The sequence below is a fragment of the Phyllobates terribilis genome, unplaced genomic scaffold, assembly GCF_046119375.1.
Source record: "Phyllobates terribilis strain yellow unplaced genomic scaffold, ASM4611937v1 Scaffold_13__5_contigs__length_258822181, whole genome shotgun sequence".
Classification (NCBI taxonomy): domain Eukaryota; kingdom Metazoa; phylum Chordata; class Amphibia; order Anura; family Dendrobatidae; genus Phyllobates; species Phyllobates terribilis.
The window spans coordinates 93124028-93151337 of NW_027362773.1; the positions used below are offsets into that span (position 1 = coordinate 93124028).

Consider the following 27310-nt stretch of genomic DNA (forward strand, 5'->3'; position numbering starts at 1 on the left):
TGTTTTCTTTCACTTTCCAGAATGCATTGCTCCTACTACTGTCCAGGAGCTTGCCTGCCCTGCTTGGAAAACCTTGATGCAATTTTAGACAGCAGACAAGGACCTGTCCCTACTTGCAGCAACCTGCTCTGTTGTTTGAGTTGAGGTGGGTCACGCAAGTTACCCAGAAGGGAGGCACCTATGAGAGTAGTTGGCACAGTGGAATGATTTTTTGGGGGATAATGCAACATAAAATTATGCATCTAAGGAGATCAATTAGTGTGAATGTGCAGGGATCATTTATTACCATCTGCCCCCAATCATACAAGGCTGCACTATGCAGAGAGGTCTCGCTATAAGCATTGCTTGGGTGCTGAGTACCTCACTAATATGACATCCAATGGAGCACACTATATGGAAAGGTTATATTTCGCTGAGACATGGCTGTGTGCATTAGTCTGATGGTATATAGTGACTTTTAGTGTAAAAAAAACAAAAAACTGTCATTTCAAAATCTAATTTTTTTTTATTTTACCTTTGTTAATTGAGACAAGATGTTAGATAGAAATTCGCAGCAGACGTCCTTTAAGATTTTTAAATGGAAATCTTCCTCTGTTACATTCTCCTCCGTCTCAGCCTGATCAGGAATCCGCTTACCCTGGTTCTTCCTTTGACACGTCTCCTGATTCTCCAAGATCCGGGTCAGACTCCCAATGAGAGCGAGATCTGGAAACAGAAAGCCATGATGCTGGACATCTATATAATCCACCACTCTCATTAATCTGAGGTCTAGCGCCCTCCACTGGTGATGCAGTAATTATACACTATAATCCAGGTTGCTGCAGACAACATAGAACTGATTACTTTTCCTGATCTCTGTGTACTCCTGATCTGTTTGTGATGCGAACATGACAAACATAACGGTCAGGACGGAGGATAAGATGATTTTCTGCTCTTGTATGATGAGAGGAGGGTCGCCCGGCTGGCACAAGTCCCGGCACGTGAGATCGAACAAGAACTCCCATGTCTGCTTTGCATCTTCTTGAAATTGTACTGGGGAAAACAGATCACAAAGGAAATTACTGGATAGTTAAGAAAAAAAAATTGATATCCACTTTATAGTGATGTCTACTACAAAGGACACGGCTACGGGGTTCAGCATTTACTCCACAGTTCACACTACGGCATCCACTAGGCTTAACCCAGCTATAGGGGCGGCAGATGTAGCGCTCTGGTCCTTGTACCAGAGGGGCCACAATACACTCCAGAGTAGATGAAGCTTCTGTCCCACTTCTGGCTGTTCGGAGGACCTACCTATGGACTGAATACCCTCATCCACCGTCGTCACCAGCTGTAGTGTGTGCATATAGACCTCAAGTCCCTCAGGACTGTCATTCCTGGCAAAGAGAATCAATGAAGCGTTAGTCACGTTCACATGTAATATCTTAGTAATACAGAAAGAAGATAAAACAGGAATAGACCTTGTGAGCACAGGAGGGCAGGGGTTAGGACATGGATGGAGCATTGGGGTTAGGACATGGATGGAGCATTGGGGTTAGGACATGGATGGAGCATTGGGGTTAGGACATGGATGGAGCACTGGAATTCCAACAGCGTGATCCTGCTCTGTACTGATGGGAACAGGCTATTTTATGCAATGCATATGGTGTTATAAGGGATGAAGGAGGAAAATGCGAACAGCAGGTAGTAAGGACTCACTTCAGCTGTTTTGCGGCCTCCAGCAGGGAGGGCACCAGTCCGAGCACAGTCGGTGTCTCTTCATTGTCATTTCCTGATGTTCCCGTCTCTTGGCATCCAGCATTTATCCAGTCAATCATCAATTCTTCATCTACATCAAACAGTTTGTCCACCAGCTCCCCGACTTTAACCAGCAGATCCCCTGGAAAGAAAAATACAGAAAGCAACATAAAAGCAAATTCTTCTGTCAATCATGTGAATTAAATAATAATTGTGTGTGCAGAGATCTCCTAGATTACTTTAAAAGGGGTTGTCTCATGTTCCTAAATGGTTAACCCCTTAATGACCGGAGCATTTTCTGGTTTTTTGCTCCCCTTCTTCCCAGAGCCAAAACTTTTTCTTTATTTTTCAATCAATATGGCCGTGTGAGGACCTATTTTTTGCGGGACGAGTTGTACTTTTGAACGACATCACTGGTTTAACCATATTGTGTACTGGAAAACGGGGAAAAAATTCCAAGTGCGGTGAAAGTGCAAAAAAAAAAAAAAAAGTGTTTTTTTTTTTGTTTTTTTTTTACCAAGTTCACCGAATGCTAAAACTGACCTGCCATTGTTATTCTCCAGGTCATTACGAGTTTGTAGATACCAAACATGTATAGGTCCTTTTTTTATTTACGTGGCGAAAAAAAATTCAAAAATTTGCTAGAAAAAAAAAAAAATGGCGCCATTTTCTGAGAGCCGTAGCGCCTCCATTTTTCGTGATCTGGGGCTGAGTGATTATTTATTTTTTGCGCTTCGAGCTGACACTTTTACTGATACTATTTTGGGGTAGATGCTATGTTTTGATCGCCCGTTATTGCATTTTATTGCAATGTTGCAACGACCAAAAAACGTAATTCTGGCGTTTAGAATTTTTTTCTTGTTACGCTGTTTACCGATCGGATTAATTATTTTTTATACTGATTGGGCGATTCTGAAAGTGGCAATAGCAAATATGTGTATTTGTTGTTTGTTTGTTTTTTTTAATTTTGAATGGGGCGATTTCAAATTTTAGATTTTTCGTATTTTTTTAATATTTCTAAACTTTTTTTTTTACACTTTTAGCTTGCTTGCTTCTATAGGAGACTAGAAGCAGCAGTTATCTGATCTCCTCTGCTGCATACAGGCAACGAGCAGAGTATGCAGCAGAAACGCTAACTTGCTATGAGCGCCGACCACTGGGCGGCCTTTATAGCAATCAAGACATGACAACCACAGGGGTCTGCAGCAGACCCCGGGTTGTCATGCCAACCCATTGGTGACCCGCGATCATGTGACGGGGTCACCGATGGGCGGGGCTAATGCCGTGCTTCCGGCACATCGATATTAAATGCTGCTGTCAGAAATTGACAGTGACATTTAACAGCCACGGGTGGATCACGTGATCACGATTCCACCCGTGGCTGTTGCGGCCACCTGTCAGCTGTATAAATCAGCTGGCATGTGACCGATTCAGTGCGGACTTGGTGCCGGAGCCCGCACTGAAACGGGGGTGATGACCTGGGGCGTACTAGTATGCTCCAGGTTAGAAAGGGGTTAAAGGGATTGTTGCATGTCACTAAATGGTTAAAGGGGTACTTAGGTAAGATAAAAAAATGTTTTACTGTTCTTGCCCTCATACACTATGAAGATGAGAAGTGCAGTGCAGATTTATGATCTGTATAACCCTTGTAATTCCGTTTGACAGGATCTGCTCCTCCCTGCTCCCACCTCCTGTCTGGGTCATTACATCATACCCCAAGTGCGGCTCCCCCCTGTTAGTAACAACCACTTGAGAAGAGGGGGCTAGCCTGCTCCCTGCAGAGATACAGCTATTATCAGAAGACTGGCTGATAATTGCGGGAGCGGCATTGCTGTAATGTCCCAGATGGAGGGTGAGCAGTGCAGTGAAGAGCAGCTGCTGTCACACCAGCCCCCTGATAATGTCTCCCTGTCTGCAGTCTGATGAGAGGATGAGGCCTGCTTGCAGCTTCTAGTAGCAGCCCCATGATAATGTCTCCTTCACAGGACTACTAGCAGGGAGGAGGCCATGCACCCCTCACATTGGACTGCAGACATGGAGACATTATCCTTGGACTGGTGTGACAGCAGCTGCTTTTCACTGCACTGCTCACCCTTCCTTTGGGACATTACAGCAGTGTGCAACTCCCCGCTGTTATCAGTCAAGTCTCCTGATAATAGCTGTATCTCTGCAGAGAATGCGAGTGGCCACACACCCATCTCGGAGGCCTGTTACTCACAGGGGGGAGCAGCACTTGGTGTATGATGTAATGACCAAGACAGGAGGGGGAGCAGTGAGGAGCAGATTCTGTCACACGGAATAACAAGGGTTATACAGATCATAACACTGCACTGGGCAACTCATCTTTATAGTGTATGAGGGCAGGGACAGTACAAAACATTTTTATCTCCCCGGAATACCCATTTAACAATGAAAAGTGCTTGTAAAAAACAAACAACTTTGTAATTTACCTCTTATTAAAAATCCTCGTTTTCAAGAATCGGGGTTTGAGAGTAGTTTCATGGTTTACAGTTTATAGCTATCTCTATAGCAATTGGTGCTGCTGGACTAAACGGTCAATCTTCAGGAGGAAAACGCCCCCAGTAACCAGGATGCAGAGAGATGCCGCGCGCTCCTGAAGAACACACAGGAGCCACCCCCATTAGCAAATCTGTGAAGCATAACATTAAAGGGGTGTTCCAGGCTTATCATATTAAACTGGTGGGGGTTTGATCCACCAGCACTCCCACTGATTGGCTGGATGTAAAAACTGGTTTTCTGTAAATAAATCTTAATCACTGTATAATTAAGTTCTACAGCTTCCTAATATATAATGGGGAAATTTCATCAGGACAGTCCTAAACCTTCTGCTGGAGACCAAATGAGACAAATTCAGAAGTCCACGCTTTCTGCACTGCCGTGCACTACAAAAGGAACATCGGGGGGCGTATTGTGACTGCGATGTGAAGCAGATGTGGCGCCCCTGCGGGTTCCGTCGCCACAGAGGTACTGCATCTCACACAGAGGTGTGGTGTCTCACTCTCAGGTAAGGATGGAGTACTGCCCGGGACCCCAACACCGGCATTCATTACACCACACTTCAGACGGCAGGGCGAGATTGCTCCTACGGGAGAGCACAGTCCCTGGTCCCTAACTGGAGTGGGGGGGGGGGGCTATGTAGTGGGTGTGGATGGAGAACGTAGATCAGGGGAGCACATGAAAGGAATCTGTATAAAAAGGGAAGCCATCTTAGAAAGACAAGCCAGTCAGAGGAGGAAAGTGTGTGGAGCAGAGGCTCTGCAGGAGCTCTGCTCAGGAGGAGGGCCTAGTGAGGGGCCCAGGACTGAGAGAGGAGAGGGACAGGAGAAAGGCTCCAGGAACAGAAGGGATCCCAGGGGTACGGGAAGTGCTGGAGGCCACCCGTATGCTCGAATCTGCCAGGCGGTGGAGGGATCGAGCCGCAGAGGGGACCGGCCCCTTAACTAGTGGAGAACTACAAGGCTCAGCTAGGAACCGGAGGCTGCTGTACTTGCAAGGTGCAGTGGCCACATCCGCAATTATATCACCGAGAAGGTGGCCACAGAGGGTCCAGGGGACTGCAGGTCGCCTGACAAGACCCGAGGTTACTGGATTGGGACATTGATTGTGAGGCGCAGGGCAGGAGGGTGAGAGCCAGCGCAGGAAGACGACTGAGAAAGGCACACAGAAAGGGGTCCCGCTAAGTGCACCTGAATTATGTGGGGGATTGCTGAGCCCCTGCTTGGTGAACGCAGTGCGACGTGGGAGGCTGTACCTGTGCAGTGAAGCCAGAAGAACTTAAGAACTGTAAGTAAACTTGGAAGACTGCACCCCACTGTCTCTGTGATTATTGCCTGCGCCATCACCCCCCCTGCACTACAACGCCCAGCATAACCTATAACATCAACACTGCCCTGGAGCTAGCTCTTCCTGTGGAGAGCCACACCATCCCTGCTGCAGTAACATCAGCTCCAGAGGACCTGCTCTGCAGTGGTGGCTCCCCTAGCTGCATACCACAGGTGGCGTCACGAACTTTGTATATAAACTATAATCCCCTGTAAATATTCCCTCTTGAATGACCGCCCTGGGTCATTGACCGGGTCACCACCACTGTGACATCCCCCAGCATCTACCGGCCCGGCACAGAGTACCCCACGACCCAGGGGGCGCGTCACAGAACTTTGTTCTACACCCAGGATATAAGCTGCCAATCACCTTACCCTTCACACTGGATCCTAGGGGAAAGTCCCTGGAACTCACAGGGCAGAGCAGAAGTGCAGCAGAAGAGCGGACATGACACACTGCACGAACCAGAGGGAACAAGGCCAGGACGGCGTCTCCTCCAACATGGCGCCTCCCTCCTCCATGCTAGTCAGAGAAAGAGTGGCGGAAACCGCAAAAGTAAAGATGTGATGATTCGTCAGACTGGCGGTGGAACTGATAGAGGCTGAAGATGACTCCGCACCTGAGCAGGTACTCTCAAAGGGGGAGGCTAATGGAGCGAGAATGCAGCAAGATCGGGCAGGCAAGACAGCGACAAGCGCGCGAGATCCAGGCTGCTGCTGACCTTCTAGAGGCGTCCTCCATGTCTAGAGACTCTACTGGATCCAACATTGCAAGACATGATGTCTGCAGTAAAATCCTGCAGCTAAACTTCAGAAATTCTGAATAACCTGATGGGTGGGCTTAGAGAAGATATTGCCCTTAGCAAACAGGACATGCAGAAAACTAACAGCAAAGCTACTGAGCTGGAAGAGAGTGCTCTACAGAAGACCAGATGCCCTCTATGCAAAAGGACCTCGAGAGGTATACAGAATATTAACGCCCTCTTGAACAAGGCTGATGACCTTGAGAACAAGCTTCGGCAAAATAATATACGCATAGTAGGAGTTCAACCAGGAACCCCATATCCTCTCGAATTTATGCATTGAGTTATGTTAGACACCCTTTCTAGCCAAATTATATTAATTTATCTTATGTCTTTATTCCCCAGTACAAGGGGGCTGTGCATCTGACCAGTGGAGTGCCACAAGTTTTTATGTCTTAAATAAAATACTACCTGAGGATCAGGGGCAGTCAGGACCTGTTCGGTCTTCCAGTAACTCAAGAACACACATATAGGGATCTGCTGAAAGCTGCATCCTATATACCTTTTCCACCAGGGAGAGAAACACCCCTCCAAAAGGAACCCTTACATTGCCACAGCATTGGCATCACTTCTTCATTCCCACATCTAGGACATCCAGCATCTGTGCAAAATCCAATTGTATGTAGTAGACTAGGGGTGTTATAGACTATGAATTAAATATATCTGAACAAGTCTTTGTGCCACACATGATGACTATCTGGGAACAGTTTCTAAAATCTCTCCCCACTACTCCCATCTAGAATGAGCCACCATTATTGGTCGTTTATCCAGCTGGGATGCCAATATGTCTCTCTCTCTCTATCCGGGGATGCGGGTCTCTGTCTGAAGCCTTTATAGACTGCGCTTGTGCGACGCGCAGTCTGCACGCATGGAGCGTTACAGGTAAAAGGAGTGTATGGCGCCGGAGATCACGGTATGTGTAGACACTGAACGCATACTGCGATCTCCGGCGCCATACTTACCTGACCGGGAGGAGCATTGTCACGGCGCCACTCTTCGCCGGAGACCGGGGCAGGAGTGAGGCGTCGGATCGGCGCATGTGCATGGCGCTGTCCAGTGCCATTTTACTGAAGACACATTTGCAGTGTGTCTTCAGCAAAATGGCACCGGACAGCGCAGTGCTCCAGCACAGAGAAGAAAGGGGAGTATAACTTTTTATTTTTTTGTATGTGTGTACAGCGTGAGAGGGGCGCCACGCATGCCGGGATTGGGGAATGCGGGGCGCCACACATGCCGGGCTGAGGGGCGCCACGCATACCAGGATAGGATGGTGGGGACAGGATGGGGCCAGCACAAATACCAGGAGGGGGGCAGCACATACCAGCATGGGAGACCATATACCAATAAAAATGCTCGCCACCCGGGCATAGAACGGGTTCAATAGCTACTATATACAGTGATCTGCAGAGGCAATAGCATTTATTATAGGATGATGTTGTATGCAAAGGTCTATGCTCTATTAAGCAGAAAGTGCATGTCTAATCTGCAAACATTGATAAAAGATTATATGGCAAACTAAATTCTTCTTGAAGCTGCTGAAAGTTTTTAAGGGTAGAATATTTATAACTGATCCAGAATGCAAATCCTTCTTTGATCCAAACAGTTCACTGAGAATAGTATTACACCATATCGGTGTGAATTAAGTACACCCTGAGATGCCCATATAACTCTTTCCTCTATCCCACATTTTATACATTAATGCCAGTGTAGGGGTACGAGAACCCTGCCCAGGTGAGACCCTCGACTCCAAAATGCATTAAGGCAAAGTCCATCTTGAACTTTGCACCAGAATAGCTCCCAATTTCCCCAAGCTTTCTCGTCTTCCCCAGCCATGAAAGTGATGTAGCTGAGATGTGATTAAATATTTAAATGCATCAACAATCTGTATTTGGGGCTGCATTAATGTTGGCGAGGAGGGCAATGGGTCCATTGGTATTAAAACAGGCTTATTCCAAATGATCACCAAGCCTGACCCTTGACCAAATTTCACTATCATTCATTATTGCACCTATTGAGGTCAGTTAAAAAATCAGCATGCAGGCTCATCCATTCCACTATTTCCCCACATAAGTCACACAAAACCCCTTGATTCTCTCGATTTACATGCCAATGCAAAAAAAGAGGGGCAATAGTGGGCAACCCTGCCTAATGCCTCTCTCGTTTAAATGGCCATTTACTCCTAGCCGAGCAGATGGCTAACTCTCCACTTCATCTAATCCTTACTGCAGGAGAGCCTATTCTGCAGATATATGGGGAACCCATAGATGACCACACAGTGGACCATTAGTACTTGCCTCACTGACAATACATGTGAACAGCCACCAGGCAAATATGTCTGTAACCAGTCGCTAGAGGGGCTGCAAAGAGCAAAAGTGTGACTGCATGTGGCCCCCAGGATGTGCATCCCCCTAGTGTGGACTGTATACAGATATATCCACTGCAAGCAGGACTTACTATATACCAGCGTTCTTGTTCAGTGACAGCAGGCAGAGATCTCCAAAACAATGAACATTGGAAAGTTGTGGAACTTCACACGTATACAGTTTCTAATCATTAATTACGTAAAACCCCTTTAAGACTTGGGGCTAACAGAACATAACCGAATACAGAGATGTGTATATATAGTAATAATAATGAGAACGATTTTTATTAGGAAGGGTTTGTCCTGATGGGATCAGATCCTGTTCTCTTCACCAAATACACAGCCCCCATCCGGAGCCATATAACGACGCCAGCCCGATACAAAGCAATGGTTATATACAGAATAGGTGAAAACTCCGGTAATAAATGACATCTCTGCTCCTACCGGACTTTTCAGGCTATGTTCACACCGTGATTGTGCCCCATTGTAAAGCCAACATCCAAAGAAAGATAAAACTAATAAAAAATACCTGTATACTAGCGCTATGTAGCATAGGGATTTATTTTCTTAGAACACTTTGCAAATCTTAGTTTTTTTTATTTCCAACTGAGGAGAGAAAAAAAATGGCTTTTTGGTTTCTGGCTGCCCAGAATATCACAAAAAGGGATGTAGGATAGTGTAGTGGACTATGCTATTACATACAGCAGGAAAAAAACCTCAAACTGATGACATTTTTTTGACAGGCAAGTCTATTGGTGATTGTTACACGGAGGCTCTGATGTGGTGTCTAACATACAAGTCACGAGCTTTTCCCAGTGTATAGGGTAAACTGAGGCAATAAATGTGGTGTGGACACAGCCTTACACACTTTACCATTGGTAGAGCTGCTCATGATGAAGCAGAGGTTGTCTCGGACAGTTGGGCGTTTCTTGATCCTTTCCAACCAAGTGCTCATCACATCGACCTGAGATAGACATGTCAGCAGCAGCCTGGAACAGAGGAAAGGACGGCCATAAATAGGGTAAAGATAACTGCGCTGATGGTATAAGTCTTGTGGGATTTACTCCTCTACATTTCGATATATTTTATGACATGATCAAGAGCTAAACACAATGGACCTCCAGCGATCAGCTGTAATGTGTGGGATAGCCTGGGAGTGAGAGTTCATTCCTCCTGCAAGGAATCTGAAGCATGACACTGTTCACATTAATAGGTTGTCTCTGTGATATAGGACAAGCCGGGTCCTCCAGAGAGTAGGATGCTGCGGATAACCTCTACACTCTGGCTAAAAGATGAGGATCCTGAAAAGGAGACCCTCCCCACTAATTCAGAATTCTCTAGTAGGGGGTATGAAATGCACTTCTTAGCTTAGCAACATCCTCCACACCTTCCCTGGGCATTACTAGAGGGCAACTCTGAAAACCAGAATAAGCACCTCACCAGGCACATGGAGAGGCAAAGACTTCATTCCCTCCACCGTAAATAGGACGAGAGCAGCCCCCACAATCACTGTTTTTTGCTTGAAGTCGCTTGTGATTTAAAGAGCGGCTGGGTGGTCAGAAGTTTCGATTGTTTTAATGATCAGTGGGGGGGGTTCATCACCCAATCCCCGACCAACGAGAAGGAATCACTAAGCTGAGCACAGCTCTCCTGAGACGGAGGAACGGACTCTCACTAGAACGCTGGTGGAGTCCATCTTCCTCCTTGGAGGAGATAAGTGCTCAGCTGAGGATTTCTTCCGGCTGTCTCTCCATGTACCCACCATCCCTCAAAACTCCTGATAGGTCAAAATTACACTTTATTTCAGCATTTACTGACATTTCACAGGTTAACTCTGCATACAAGTTGTGCAACACAAAAATTGCAGATTTTGACTTGTTTTAGGTTTTCTCTGTTTACAGACATATGCAGATTGTGGAAAAAGCTGAGTAGATCCAACAGGACACTGCCCCTTCTCAGACTCGGATGTAGATACCATATTCCAGTCATGTCTGGGCTGACACATGCACCTACCTGGTAGTTTCTAGCAAGGTTGGAGGGTCTGTGTCACACATCAGCAGCAGCAGAACCGCTCTACAAAATGACCAGAAGGACACGAGTCATGATCAAAGCCGCAAAAAGTCAATCGCTCATTGCTTTCTGACCAAACACTGACAACAATGAAGTACTGAGCTCCATGTACTTACCCTAAGTCCTCGTTCTTACTGATGGCTACACATGTGTCCTGGAAGCACGCCATGTTACCCAGGATCCCCACACAGATCTCCTGGATGGAAGAGACGATTTACAGGATGCTGTATTCTGTATACCAGTGTGATAATCTGGCATCTGCATTACTTACTGTTAGACGGTTGCATTTTGACTTTGTGATGATGCCTAAAAATATTTCTGGAGCATTGAACTCCTTAAGGAAGAGCGCCACCTCCTGGAATAGAATAAAATAACAATTACATGCAATCTTACATGCTACTAACAGCTCTGGCAAAAATTAAGAGACCACTGCAAAATGTTCAGTTTCTCTGATTTTTCTCTTTATAGGTATATTTTTGAGTAAATATAGTGAAAGTAAACATGTGACCAGCAGTGCCAGGGGAGGCCCCAACATGTGTTTCCCTACTTCCCCTGAGGAAGTCACCTCTGGCTGGTCACCTGTTTACTTTCACCAAGTATGTCTTACTTAACCCTTTCCATGTGATGCTTGTACTTTTTATGTGTTGCTGAAAAAACCTCTGATGGTTGTTTATACTGTGACTTGTTATAGGTCACTTGAGCTATGTTATTTAACTTTTTCTGCACACATTGTCTGTGACTTATGGATTGTATGGGTTGGACTATGTGACCTATTACAGGTCCAATGTGAATTTGATACCAGCTGTGTCTCTATCTACCCCCTGATGCCTCACATGCCCATGTTATGTCTTTTCACACATGTTATTTATACCTATGTGTTATTTCTTAAATGCTTTATTTATGTATTTTTTATCTCTTTTAGTCAACATATGGTGTTTTAATTATGTTATTTTGGGGTTTTGAAAATACCTATGGTCTCTCTGGTTTACACACCAACTTTATGTAAGGGAACAGTCAGACGGCCGCATAAATCAGACAGAGAATGGATGGCAGTGCACAAATGTGACAGCTGCACAGAAATATATGAAACGAATGCTCGGGTTGGGAGATCAGCCGGCCAGTCCGTGCACTGCGTTCTGATCTTGGTCCGGTTTATACAGTCATCTGACTGCCCCCTAACCCGATTCTCTGTACGGACCCCTAATATGGACTTTATAGCATGAATTTGAGGTGTGCGGATCCTTATCACAAACAGTGTCTAATCTGATCATGAAAGGTTAATCCTAATCTGACATTTACAATTGTTTGTTTGTAGATTGGCAACAGAAAATAGGAAAATCTCAGACGGTGAAATAAACGATAATAGTCTGACCTTTACTGATGAAAGCTTAAAATGCACCCTTAATATACTTAAATGCTATCAGACAAGGGGGTCAGCCATGTCGTCATCATCATCAGTCTGTGCTGCTGGAAGTGTTACGTGTTCCAATATGCAACTCATTTTATGACTTCCCAACATCTGCACACTCTTTTCCTGAAATTCTCTGTGCTGCTGGGCTCCTACATCTTCCTTGTGATCTCCCACGAGATTAGCACACTTCCCTGGTCATATACATGGATTCTGTGGGAGGTTACAGACTGAAAGTTAACGTAAAGGTTGAGGTAGGAGGCCAGCAGCACAGAGTATTTCAGGGTAGGCACGTGCCGATAATGTGGCAGGTCAGACTAAAAGTTACCATAATGTAAACAGCAGGTTTCCCAGCAGAACAGAGGATTTGAGGAGCAAAGTGTGCTGTTCTGCTGGGATCCTACTGTCTGCAATAGGTTTCTGTCTGACCTCCCACAAAATTAGCATGCCCCTCTCCAGAAATACTCTGTGCTGCTGCAGAACCTTTCCACTATATTCCATCCTGTCTCCATACCTCATTCATCGACATGTCCCAAACTTTACAGATGTCGTTTTCCATGTCTTCATCCAGCTCCACCGAGATCTCATCATCACCACCAGCCGGCTGGGATTTGTCCTTTTCAGTGACGAACTAAAGGAAGAGAATCCCAGTCATTGACCAATACATATCTAATGTTCACAGCTCAGTGCGGCAGTGATAACGGGGTATGCTGGACCCCACATAATAATTATCATAGCCATTTAAAGACAAAGTACCGACTCCCAGGATGTGTTGTCATCACCTGGATGAGCCTGGTCAGGGTGCTGAAGAACCAGTGCTTGCTGTACACCGTGCTCCCTATGGAGTCTTCCTTCTCTCCTTCTTCATCATCGCTTGTCGGTGGGGACGGGTTGCGATCCATATCTGGGCGATTCGGGCTGGACTCGACCTCGTCCTTCTCTGGAGGGGGCAAAAAAAAAAAATCCACCTTTTATCAACACAACTACATACATCATACCCAAAGAAATGTATCCCAATAAGCTATTACACCCCATGCTAATGGATATACCAGCTCTCCTGTTCCCTTAGGCACAAACCTACAGATCGTGAACAATTAGCAAAATAAATTGCATTACATAATTGCAGAAAGTCATGTAAAACTTCAATTTATTAAACCTCAGAGCTGCATTCATAATTCTGTAAGCTTCAGTTTAGAAGCTGCTAGTTAATGTGCCTAATGATAAACTTGACTGTTTTCAGTAACAAATCAGCAGAATTGGGAATACAGGTCTGGAGTATAATACAGGATGCAACTCAGGATCAGTAATGTATGTACACCGACTGTACCAGCAGAATAATGAGCGCAGCTCTGGAGTATAATACAGGATGTAACCCAGGATGAGTACAGGATCAGTAATGTAATGTATGTACACAGTGACTGCACCAGCAGAATAGTGAGTGCAGCTCTGGAGTATAATGCAGGATGTAACTCAGGATCAGTAACGTAATGTATGTACACAGTGACTGCACCAGCAGAATAGTGAGTGCAGCTCTGGAGTATAATACAGGATATAACTCAGGATCAGTACAGGATAAGTAATGTAATGTATGTACACAGTGACTGCACCAGCAGAATAGTGAGTGCAGCTCTGGAGTATAATACAGGATGTAACTCAGGATCAGTACAGGATCAGTAATGTAATGTATGTACACAGTGACTGCACCAGCAGAATAGTGAGTGCAGCTTTGGAGTATAATACAGGATGTAACTCAGGATCAGTACAGGATCAGTAATGTAATGTATGTACACAGTGACTGCACCAGCAGAATAGTGAGTGCAGCTCTGGAGTATAATACAGGATGTAACTCAGGATCAGTAATGTAATGTATGTACACAGTGACTGCACCAGCAGAATAGTGAGTGCAGCTCTGGAGTATGATACAGTATGGAACTCAGGATCAGTACAGGATCAGTAATGTTTGTACACAGTGACTGCACCAGCAGAATAGTGAGTGCAGCTCTGGAGTATAATACAGGATGTAACTCCGGATCAGTACTGTATGTACACAGTGACTGCACCAGCAGAATAGTGAGTGCAGCTCTGGAGTATGATACAGTATGGAACTCAGGATCAGTAATGTTTGTACACAGTGACTGCACCAGCAGAATAGTGAGTGCAGCTCTGGAGTATAATACAGGATGTAACTCAGGATCAGTACAGGATCAGTGATGTAATGTATGTACACAGTGACTGCACCAGCAGAATAGTGAGTGCAGCTCTGGGGTATAATACAGGATGTAACTCAGGATCAGTATAGGATCAGTAATGTAATGTATGTACGCAGTGACTGCACCAGCAGAATAGTGAGTGCAGCTCTGGAGTATAATACAGGATGTAACTCCGGATCAGTACTGTAATGTTTGTACACAGTGACTGCACCAGCAGAATAGTGAGTGCAGCTCTGGGGTATAATACAGGATGTAACTCCGGATCAGTACTGTATGTACACAGTGACTGCACCAGCAGAATAGTGAGTGCAGCTCTGGAGTATAATACAGAATGTAACTCCGGATCAGTACTGTAATGTTTGTACACAGTGACTGCACCAGCAGAATAGTGAGTGCAGCTCTGGGGTATAATACAGGATGTAACTCAGGATCAGTATAGGATATGTAATGTAATGTATGTACACAGTGACTGCACCAGCAGAATAGTGAGTGCAGCTTTGGAGTATAATACAGGATGTAACTCAGGATCAGTACAGGATCAGTAATGTAATGTATGTACACAGTGACTGCACCAGCAGAATAGTGAGTGCAGCTCTGGAGTATAATACAGGATGTAACTCAGGATCAGTAATGTAATGTATGTACACAGTGACTGCACCAGCAGAATAGTGAGTGCAGCTCTGGAGTATGATACAGTATGGAACTCAGGATCAGTAATGTTTGTACACAGTGACTGCACCAGCAGAATAGTGAGTGCAGCTCTGGAGTATAATACAGGATGTAACTCAGGATCAGTACTGTAATGTTTGTACACAGTGACTGCACCAGCAGAATAGTGAGTGCAGCTCTGGAGTATAATACAGGATGTAACTCAGGATCAGTACAGGATCAGTGATGTAATGTATGTACACAGTGACTGCACCAGCAGAATAGTGAGTGCAGCTCTGGGGTATAATACAGGATGTAACTCAGGATCAGTATAGGATCAGTAATGTAATGTATGTACACAGTGACTGCACCAGCAGAATAGTGAGTGCAGCTCTGGAGTATAATACAGGATGTAACTCAGGATCAGTACTGTAATGTTTGTACACAGTGACTGCACCAGCAGAATAGTGAGTGCAGCTCTGGAGTATAATACAGGATGTAACTCAGGATCAGTACAGGATCAGTGATGTAATGTATGTACACAGTGACTGCACCAGCAGAATAGTGAGTGCAGCTCTGGAGTATAATACAGGATGTAACTCAGGATCAGTACTGTAATGTTTGTACACAGTGACTGCACCAGCAGAATAGTGAGTGCAGCTCTGGAGTATAATACAGGATGTAACTCAGGATCAGTACTGTAATGTTTGTACACAGTGATTAAACTTTTACCAAACCTCTGTCGGCAAAAACAAATAATCTGGACGTTTACACCCAGAAACTAATTATTGGAACTGTAAACCCTCTACCACTCTTTTCTTCTATACATTTCGTGTACCATCCAGTGCATGATTTTGCTCTCCGGTATCTGCTATTTCAGGCAGAACGTTGCATTCTTTAGTAATATGAATAAAAGGAAGTTTAGATCATTTCTTGTCCCTACAATCACTACTTTCCATCCAGTATCTCCAGAACCTGCATACATCCGCTATATAGATGGATGAGTGTATCAGTTGCTGCTTTTATAAGCTGATATTCTAGGTTTACTTCTCCTTTAATGTATCTCTATAAAAATATAAACCTGATAATTCCTGGGTCAGCTCAGCATATACTTAATACCTTGTTCTAATCCCCTGACCTTTCAGTTTGGCCGAAGGATAATGAAAATTAAGAAAATCCCTAAAATTACAAAAAGAAAACAGTCGTTCACCATAGAACATATAATGCTGACCTCAGAGACGTGTGTTATAAATGCGCTCAAGAAGAGGCGTCCTGTGATCCCTCCGGTCACTCTCCAGCCACAGTAAGTGATATCATACATGTAATAGACAAATACTAACTTGCTTAAACGTTTTTCAGGAGGTTTGTTCTTTCTCTAAAGGGGTTGAATGGTACAGAGACATTGATGACCTCCCCTTGGTCATCAATATCAGATCAGTGAGGGTCTGTCACCCAGAGCCCCCACAATCAGCAGGTACCTGGGGCAGAGGCTGCTGGAATACCACAGCGCCATAGACTGCATAGTGGCCATTCTGGGATACTGCAGCTCAGCTCCTAAATATTCAGGGCAGAATTACCTGAGAACGGGCACTAAATAGTATGGAACGCTGCGGTTCCAGTTCTGTACAGTTTATGTCTAGCTGATTGGTGGAGGAGCAGCATGTCAGACCTCCGTCAATTAATCTTAATTGTGAATTGAGATATGGCCGTACTAGGACAGGAGTCTAAGGGTATGTTTCTGCTACAACTGGAGAGGTGGTGGAAGTGACGGCTTAGCGATCTGGAGTGACGGCTTAGCGATCTGGAGTGAGTCTCATGGCGGTGTAAAATGTCCATGTAGTGAGTCCAGGTGTTAGATTGAGTCCTTTTGTCAAACACCTGAACTTCCTTAACTTAAAGTCCAAGATTTTTCTCTTTCTGTCTTCTTAAAATAATCTTTCAGTATTAAGACTTAAATCTTTCATACTGTGTCCTGGGTCCAAAGAAACATGTCCTCATAGGAGTCGATGTAAGTTCATCCTCACTTGCAGTTTTGGCTTAGTTTCTCCAATGTCGGCTCCTTCAGGGGCTCCTTGTACATTGTACATCCTCCAGTGTGGTGCACATGAGACATATGAAGACATCCAGGATTTTACAGTGCTGATTTGTGTTGGGTATGCAGACTGTATTTGTTGGTAAAATGTGGGTACAGGCCCTGCACGTTTTACTATAACAGGGGAAATTAAGGAATCTCTTCGTCAGATGTGTCCTCTCATCAACATTAGAGCCGGGCACATTCCTCTGTTTTTGTAGATTATATACCTTGTATATAGACAATATATACTGGTGTTCAGATTGTTCAATGTTGAGCATTAAATAGTTGTATCACCCCACACAGATCCACTTTGCAATGAAGCATATACTCTGCGTGGCGCTGCTCGCCATGATCCTATATCCTGCAGAGTGCAGAGCCTTTGGTCAGGAACACGGCTATGGAGATCAAGGTGAGTAAAGAATGCGGTTGTCTGTTTAGTAGCCAAGCGAGCCCCCTTCTCTGCTGGATTAGCTATTGAAATAAGACAATTTTTGGAGTAAATTATAGTAAATTTGATTGGCTGTTGTCCCACCCTCCTTTTAAAAAATTGTCAGGAGTGGTGAAAATTTGATAAAAGTTGAACATTTTTGTGCAAATGAAGCAAGGAGTGAAATCTGCAGTGGGTTGTTCCCAATAAGTGGTGTGTGAGGAGCCACCATAGGCGTTAGAGCTTGGAGGGTCTTTATTAAGTAGCAAATGAAATTATTGTTACGGCGGTGTTTCATATAACAATGTCATGTGACTCCTCAGGAGAATATGGTGGTCCGCCTGCAGGAAGACATGGCTACGGAAACCAAAAAGCATCTCAGGGTGGAATTCTAGACATGCTGAGTGGATTGGCCCAGAATTTAGGTTTATCAAAGCAATCACCACAAGGTGGTCATCAAGATATGCTCGCAGGCCTTGCTCGGCTGCTTGGTTCTGGTTCAGAAGGTGGTAACGGTAACTCTCCACTGTCTGGACTCCTCCAGAAGGTTCTGGGCTCGGGTGATGGTTTGAACGGTTTACTACAAGGTCTTGGAGAGAAGTTTTCTGGGAAAGCACGGAGGTCGGGCTCACCAGGAGGACGACGTGGAGGAGGGCAACGCAAGAAATCCGGCTCTTGTGGTCAAGGAGCTGAATCGGGCAGAAATGGCTACGGATCAGATGATGGTGATGGACAAGAGGAATTTGGCAGAGGTGGAGGAAAAGGAGGAAGGCGAGGCAGAAAGTCTGGATATAAGAGGTAAAAGAAACGTTCCCAGCAGTCTCCTCCTAAAGAGCCCAAATCCCAAACACAGTTTCCCCCAGTTACCTGTATTACTAAAAGCCAAGAAGCTGATAACTCAACTCTTACATCTAATCAGGACGAGTGGCCATTTCCCATTAGGCCATAAGCTTCTGGCGAGCTTTCTGTGCCGGGCTGTCAAAGATGTTAAATTGGCTCCCGTCTCCTATTGCAATCAAAACTGAAGGGACGACAGGGGCCATTTAAATGACAATCGCTTGGCTATGGACAAGCCAATCGGCGCTTAACTGGCTGCTCCGGCAGGCCAACCACACTTCCCTGTGCACTGAACGAACATTCTTATGAGCACTGAATATCATCGTCTCTGCAGCACATCTCCTGTTTACACAGGATGATGTGCTGCCGAGAACGATTATTTTGAAAATTAAAACTTCACTTTACGAATGAGAATTTTGCTTGTTCGTCGGGCGATTAGCAGCCTATTCCCGGAGGTGACTCTTAGGCAGCAGCTCATCAATATTCGGTTAGGGTGGACGTCCACTCATGAGACAGTGAAGGCAGCAGTTGATGAATGGTCGGCCATTGGCTGCAGGTGACACGGCAGGAGGGGAGTATACCGGTACATTGATTTTATTTTAATTCGGGTCCAGCGTTGACCAATATGGGGTACGTTCACACAGAGGCATTCAAAAATGTTGGTGATTTGAAGCAGATGCTGCTACTGGAAATGCATCTTTTTTGGGGGGAGTTTTAGGAGGAATTTTTCTTTTCCTTATGCGGTTTTGAAGAGTATTACAGAAGTCTTTTTTGTTAAAGTTTTTTTTTGCAGCCTTTTGATTGGACAGTGCTTAATTTGGAGAGGATTGAATCAGGATCCGCATCAAAGAAACGACAAGCACTTTTTTTTTTTTCGCCAAGCAGGTGTTTTTCAAAACCTCTTCAGGAAAAAGAAAAATCATGATAAAACTTCTCATGTGAACAAAGTGGATTTACTGTAGATTGGAATGGGAATAGTTTTCCAAGCAGCTTTTGAGAAGTATTTTGGAGAGGATCTGCAAAAAAAAGAAAACCTCAAGAAAATTCTGTGTGAACATAACCTAAATATTATAGACCCTAGAAAATACAGTAATTGTTTTGGATGGAAGACCCCTTTTACTCATAGCCTAATATCTTAAAAAATCTGCACACGGTATCATGACACTAATCCATATATTTATCATTACAGGCAAAATCCAGAATACGATGATTATTCTTAGATTTCTCCTCCAGAGATCTGATGGCTAAAGTCAAGAATCAACCAAAAGGATCTTCTCTCATCTCCTGCCTCAATAAAATAATTATTGCACAACAAACAGCATCGCATTCCTACAAAACAGATAACCTTTCAATAAACCGTTATAATGACGGGAAAAAACAGATGTCGAGTGTTTATTGTGACGAAATCTCATCTCTGTGATACAATGTTTCTCAATATTTAGCCAGTCCGACCTCTCACGAGGGCTCATTACACACAATGTCTGAGCCCTGAAACAAACAGAAGGCATTCATTCAAAGCATGGCTGCCTTCTTCAAAAAACAGTGCCGCCCCTGTCTACAGGAGGTGTGCGCTACTGCAGCTCAGGCCAACTGAAGTGAATGGTGCAGAACTGCAATACCACACACAACCTGCAGACAGAGGTGGTGCTATTCTTAGAAGGCAGCCATGCTTTTCAAATCCTCTACATCCCTTTTATACGATTATACAGAACTTATAAAGTAATGGCAAAGCATTAGAAAACGCCATCCCTATATGATCGGTGGTGGTCCGACGGCTGGGACGACCTCCTGATTCTGGGAAGGATTTGGATGTAGCTCTGAAAATAAAAAGTCAGTGGCCACTTCACTTTTGGGATTGGTGGGGGTCCCAGCGGTAGAACCACACCGCTCAAAATTCTGGCAAGTTTTAATAATTTCCAAGATGCAGCTTAAGCGGGTCTTTAGGTCATAGTAAGTAATGTCATGTAGACAGAATGATTGTTGTCTTTTCCAGTAGGGCATCACATGACTGCTGCATCCAACCACCAGCTGTAATGATAGCAGATCACCTGACTGCTGCATCCAACCACCAGCTGTAATGATAGCAGATCACCTGACTGCTGCATCCAATCACCAGCTGTGAGGATAGCAGATCACCTGACTGCTGCATCCAATCACCAGCTGTGATGATAGCAGATCACCTGACTGCTGCATCCAACCACCAGCTGTAATGATAGCAGATCACCTGACTGCTGCATCCAATCACCAGCTGTAATGATAGCAGATCACCTGACTGCTGCATCCAATCACCAGCTGTGAGGATAGCAGATCACCTGACTGCTGCATCCAATCACCAGCTGTGAGGATACTGCATCCAATCACCAGCTGTAATGATAGCAGATCGCCTGACTGCTGCATCCAATCACCAGCTGTGATGATAGCAGATCGCCTGACTGCTGCATCCAATCACCAGCTGTGATGATAGCAGATCACCTGACTGCTGCATCCAATCACCAGCTGTGATGATAGCAGATCGCCTGACTGCTGCATCCAATCACCAGCTGTGATGATAGCAGATCACCTGACTGCTGCATCCAACCACCAGCTGTGATGATAGCAGATCACCTGACTGCTGCATCCAACCACCAGCTGTGATGATAGCAGATCACCTGACTGCTGCATCCAACCACCAGCTGTGATGATAGCAGATCACCTGACTGCTGCATCCAACCACCAGCTGTGATGATAGCAGATCACCTGACTGCTGTATCCAATCACCAGCTGTGATGATAGCACACTACATGACTGATTCATCCACAGCTATTGTAGTCATACGACTGGAAGTGCCATAAAATACATCAGATTTGGTAAGCAATTTTTTTTTAACTATTCTATGCCGTCAAATTGTGGAAAACAACTCTGTGTCCTGCAATAAACTGGGAGAATGAACATGCTGGCACTTGTAGTTCCTAAGTATCTGGAGAGGCACAATCTGCAGAACACTGACCTACAAGATTGATTCTGTACACTATTATCCATTAATCGGAAACCAGGAGTGTAAATTCCCATTGAATAATTACACTCTGCACCCAAAGACCATCAAATCTCACCCCGTATACAGAGTAAAATGTATCCTGCTGTGACCCCTACACTGCAGAGCAAAACATTTTCCCATTGACAAATATCTGGTTTTCCTGAGTCCTGGCAGAAGGTGAGTGGAGACTTCCCAGGAGAGATCACTACACACAAGAAAAAAAATAACACTACTGGATATAATGACTTCACCAAAAAATGTCAATTTCCAGGATTCCTAGCGGTGAGTAAATAGGAACAATGACTGAGAAAGTCACTGCAGAACCCGCAGCAAAGAGCCGACTCCACAACACTCAGTATTCTGCAGGTTAAGGACTGAAACCTTCCAGTGTTTGTTCTGAGGATTCAGAAAAATCACTCATGTATTTTGGAGTTTAATATAATCACAGTAGCAGAATAGTGAGTGCAGCTCTGGAGTATAATACGGCATGTAACTCAGGATCAGTACAGGATCAGTAATGTAATGTATGTACACAGTGACTGCACCAGCAGAATAGTGAGTGCAGCTCTGGAGTATAATACGGCATGTAACTCAGGATCAGTACAGGATCAGTAATGTAATGTATGTACGCGGTGACTGCACCAGCAGAATAGTGAGTGCAGCTCTGGAGTATAATACAGGATGTAACTCAGGATCAGTACAGGATCAGTAATGTAATGTATGTAGACGGTGACTGCACCAGCAGAATAGTGAGTGCAGCTCTGGAGTATAATACAGGATGTAACTCAGGATCAGTACAGGATCAGTAATGTAATGTATGTAGACGGTGACTGCACGAGCAGAATAGTGAGTGCAGCTCTGGAGTACAATACAGGATGTAACTCAGGATCAGTACAGGATCAGTAGTGTAATATATGTACACAGTGACTGCACCAGCAGAATAGTGAGTGCAGCTCTGGAGTATAATACAGGATGTAACTCAGTATCAGTAATGTAATGTATGTAGACGGTGACTGCACGAGCAGAATAGTGAGTGCAGCTCTGGAGTATAATACAGGATGTAACTCAGGATCAGTACAGGATAAGTAATGTAATGTATGTACGCGGTGACTGCAGCTCTGGAGTATAATACAGGATGTAACTCAGGATCAGTACAGGATCAGTAATGTAATGTATGTACACAATGACTGTACCAGCAGAATAGTGAGTGCAGCTCTGGAGTATAATACAGGATGTAACTCAGGATCAGTACAGGATCAGTAATGTAATGTATGTAGACGGTGACTGCACGAGCAGAATAGTGAGTGCAGCTCTGGAGTATAATACAGGATGTAACTCAGGATCAGTACAGGATCAGTAATGTAATGTATGTAGACGGTGACTGCACGAGCAGAATAGTGAGTGCAGCTCTGGAGTATAATACAGGATGTAACTCAGGATCAGTAATGTAATGTATGTACATAGTGACTGCACCAGCAGAATAGTGAGTGCAGCTCTGGAGTATAATATAGGATGTAACTCAGTATCAGTACAGGATCAGTAATGTAATGTATGTACACAGTGCCTGAACAAGCAGAATAGTGAGTGCAGCTCTGGAGTATAATACAGGATGTAACTCAGGATCAGTAATGCAATGTATGTACACAGTGACTGCACCAGCAGAATAGTGAGTGCAGCTCTGGAGTATAATACAGGATGTAACTCAGGATCACTAATGTATGTACACAGTGACTGCACCAGCAGAATAGTGAGTGCAATTCTGGAGTATAATACAGGATATAACTCAGGATCAGTACAGGATCAGTAATGTATGTACACAGTGATTCCACTAGCAGAATAGTGAGTGCAGCTCTGGAGGATAATACATGATGTGACCGTATTTTTCTAGTCCTGTACTCCCCATAAACATTCTTTCTCATGGCCACTAAACACAGAACACATACACTGTAAGGGAAAATATAACATCAGTAAAACAACATTTGATTACATCTATCATTCACATGATTGACATTACACAAAGGGCCATAAAAACTGTGTACTCTTATTACAGGAACTCAGAACCAAGGGGGGGATCAGTGGAACTACAGAGGGTCATTTCTGACACCTCGGCCTGGTGAAACTTGGCTTCAAAGCTTGGGCAGACGGTCATTTGTGGTTGGGCTGGACGGAGGGTGAAGAAAGCCTTAGTTACTTACCGCTAACGGGATTTTTCGGAGCCCATGACAGCACCACGTGAAAGAGAGAGGATCCGCCCATCAAGGACAGGAAACCTACAGGTTAAAAAGAGCGGCCCTCTCTTCCCGCCTCAGTTTAGTTAACAGAGCATGAGAGTACCGCCAAGGTTAGTTATAACAAAACATAATCACATTAAGTACATTACTTTTCATCAATTTCCCGCAAGGGTGCACAAAAAGAAATCAACTCTACGGGAGTGCACAACACCAGTGAAGGGAGGGAATAAACGGGTGCTGTCATGGGCTCCGAAAAATCTCTTTACCGGTAAGTAACTAAGGCTTTATTCAGTCTCCCATGACAGCACCACGTGAGAGAATTACAGAGACGAAGGAAATTAGGGAGGGACCACAGCTTGAAGCACCCTTCTCCCGAAAGTGAGATCTGCAGAGCCACCCAGATCCAATCTATAGTGCCTATAGAAAGTAGAGGGAGAAGACCAAGTGGCAGCCTTACAAATTTCCTCAATGGAAAGCCCTGTCTTCTCCGCCCAGGAGGTTGATACCGCTCTGGTAGAATGCGCCCTCAATCCCTCCGGTATCTCTTTATCCCCTGAGGAGTATGCGAGGGAAATGGCCTCCTTGATCCATCTAGCGATTGTAGGCTTTGAGGCCTTACAACCCTTCCTAGCCCCCTGATAGCAAATAAATAGGGACTTATCCTTTCTAGATCCACGTGATACTTCTAAGTACTTTAGTACGCACCTCCTAACGTCTAAAGTGTGAAGCCTCTCCTCTTTTTGATTTTTGGGAGGGAAGCAAAAAGTCGGGAGAACTATCTCCTGGGTTCTATGGAATCGAGTGGCCACTTTAGGAAGAAAGGCCGGATCAGGTTTTAATATAATCCTATCATCCAGAATTTGCGTAAATGGAGGGCATATTGAAAGGGCCTGTAGGTCACTGACTCTCCTGGCTGAAGTTAGGGCTACTAACAGGACCGTCTTTAGGAAAATAATTTTGGGGGAGACTAAATCTAGTGGCTCAAAAGGAGGACTGGTCAAGGCTTCTAATACAAAATTCAAATCCCAGGGAGACATCTTTACTTTGGTAATGGGTCTACACCTAAATGAAGCTTTTATAAAACGGGCTATCCAATAGTTATCTGCAATATTGGAAGAAAATAAAGCCCCCAACGCCGACACCTGTACTTTCAAGGTACTAGTAGAGAGACCCAATTCTAAGCCCCGCTGCAGAAATTCCAGAATTTTCCCAATAGGGGGCCCCTCCTCCACCTTAACTTCTGCAAAGGACAGAAACTTCCTCCAGGTCCTGGCATAAATAAGGGTGGTAACAGGTTTTCTGCTAGCTAGGAGAGTATTTACTACATTTGCAGGGAATCCTTTGTTGGTCAATAACACCCTCTCAAATTCCACGCCGTCAAATGTAGACTCGGGGTTGGAGGATGGGAAAGTGGCCCCTGAGTGAGGAGGTCCGGAATCTCCGGAAGAACCCAGGGATCTGATATGGACATCTTCCGGAGACAAGGGAACCACGGTCTTTTGGGCCAAAAGGGGCATATGAGTATCACTCTGGCCCGGTCTGCCCTGATCTTTCTTATCACCGCTGGAAGCAGGAACATGGGAGGGAAGGCATATGCCAGAGAAAATCTCCAGGTAACCATGAAGGCGTCCACTGCCAGGGGTTCTTCTCTGGGGTCTAAGGAACAAAAATTTTCCACTTTCCGATTGGCTCTTGTTGCGAATAAGTCCACAGTCGGAAGGCCCCACATTTCTACGATTCTGGAGAATATTCGCGTATTTAGGGACCACTCTCCCTCTTTTACGGAAGTACGGCTGAGGAAATCCGCTGTGATGTTTTCCTTCCCTTTAAGATGAGTAGCCGAAAGAGAGGGACAATGATCTTCGGCTTTCAGCAGAAGTGCGTTCGCTACCCTCATCAAGTTTCTTGAGCGGGTTCCCCCTTGGTGGTTTATGTAAGCTACCGTGACTTGATTGTCCGAGAGTATACGGACATGCTGGCCCTGTAAATATATAAGGAACTCGTTGAACGCATGCTGCACCCCCAGAAGCTCCTTAACATTTGATGACAACTGTCGCTCACTGCCTGACCAGGTTCCCTGCACTAATCTCCCTTCAAAGTGAGCTCCCCAACCTGTAGCACTTGCATCAGTGGACAAGATTGCAGTTGGACTACATTCCCAGGGAACCCCTTTAGCAAGGTTGTCTTGTCGCAACCACCAACAAAGGGACCTTATGGCACGAGGACCTAGCGTAAACTCACGGTCTAGATGCCCCTCTAAAGCTGTGTTATTGTACAACACATCCCACTGAAAAGCTCTTGAATGTAATTGTGACCAACGAACCACAGGAAAAGTGGAGGTGAAGGTTCCCAATAGTGACATGGCCTTACGGAGTGACATAGAAGGTTTACGTATACATTGTGCTACCAACCCCCGGATTCTATCAATTTTTTCTTCTGGAAGACAACATAGCTGTTTCCTGGAATCTAATATGACCCCCAGATATTGTTGTACCTTGAGTGGAGATAGTCTAGACTTTTCTAAATTTATAAATTTAGAAACCACCCCAAGCTCTTTAAGACCGACATGGTCTCCCGCAGGTGGGTCTCGCACTGAACCAACGAGTTCCCCACTATCAGGAGATCATCCAGGTAAGGGATAATTAGAATGTCCCTTTCTCTTACATGTGCCATAACTTCCGCCATTACTTTAGTAAAAACTCGCGGGGCTATAGCTAAACCGAAGGGGAGTGCAGTGTATTGAAAGTGTTTAACCACCCCGTCAATTTCAATGGCCAGCCTCAAGTATTTCTGATAGTCACTATGAATTGGGATATGGTAATACGCATCTTTGAGATCGAGCACTACTATATAGCAGTGGGGGAAAAGTAACTTTATTACGGATTTTAAAGACTCCATTTTAAAGGTGTGTATTTTAAGGAAATTATTCAGGGATTTCAGATTTATGATTGTCCTGAAACTTCCATCCGGTTTCGGAACCAAGAAGAGCGGGGAGTAGAAACCAAGACCCTTTTCAGCCTCCAGAACCTCAATCAGGACGTGCTTTCTTATTAGGGTTTGTACTTCCGAAACGAGGGCAGCCTGGCGTTCTGGGGAAGAACTGGAGGGAACAACCATGAATCTTTTGTGAGGCAATGCTTTAAATTGAAATTTAAGACCATACTTAATCAGGCTTAAAATCCAATTAATATGAGAAATCTGTTCCCAAGCTGGGACAAAAAATGACAAATCTCCCTCCCACCTGGGCTGATTGTGTATCCCCTGGCTTCTGCTCAATTTTTGGAGACGGACCAAAGAGTAGACCTCTACCTTTTAAACCCCTTTCGTCAGACTTGTCTTGCTCCCTGAAATATCTCTTCCGGAAAAATTTCCTCTTCCGGAACGATCTCTTAAAGGAGGGTAGAGGCACTGATGGAAACCCCCTCTTAGGGTCCCCAGCTTTCTCCAATAAGTCATCCATGGTCTGACCAAAGAGGTATTCTCCTTCGCATGGGATTGTGCACAGTCTGGATATCCCCTGGCCAGCATTTAATCCACAAGGCTCGCCGAGCCGCATTTGACAGTGCTGCTGATTTTGCTGCCAACCTTACTGAGTCCACAGATGCATACGCAAGAAAAGCTGCCGCCCCCTGAACCAGTGGAAGGGAA

The 27310-nt window shown here is 44.8% G+C and overlaps 1 protein-coding gene across 5 annotated transcripts in view; it reads right to left on the reverse strand.

The window, feature by feature from the left end:
* SAAL1 (serum amyloid A like 1) overlaps window positions 1–27310 on the reverse strand; it is a 67828-nt gene that overhangs the window by 7143 nt on the left and 33375 nt on the right. For 3 of the 5 annotated variants that reach the window (XM_073658200.1, XM_073658203.1, XM_073658202.1), the window contains exons 2-11: window positions 13005–13162; window positions 12737–12853; window positions 11086–11169; window positions 10931–11010; window positions 10758–10817; window positions 9618–9733; window positions 1699–1879; window positions 1294–1376; window positions 844–1032; window positions 515–705 (exon numbers count right to left, since the gene is read on the reverse strand). In XM_073658200.1, the coding sequence (XP_073514301.1) occupies window positions 515–705; window positions 844–1032; window positions 1294–1376; window positions 1699–1879; window positions 9618–9733; window positions 10758–10817; window positions 10931–11010; window positions 11086–11169; window positions 12737–12853; window positions 13005–13124 (1221 nt within the window). In that variant the 5' untranslated portion in view covers window positions 13125–13162. Of the gene's footprint in view, window positions 1–514; window positions 706–843; window positions 1033–1293; window positions 1377–1698; window positions 1880–9617; window positions 9734–10757; window positions 10818–10930; window positions 11011–11085; window positions 11170–12736; window positions 12854–13004; window positions 13163–16311; window positions 16536–18823; window positions 19137–27310 lie in introns of those variants that run through there. The other 2 variants (XM_073658199.1, XM_073658204.1) reach the window with 2 other exon arrangements.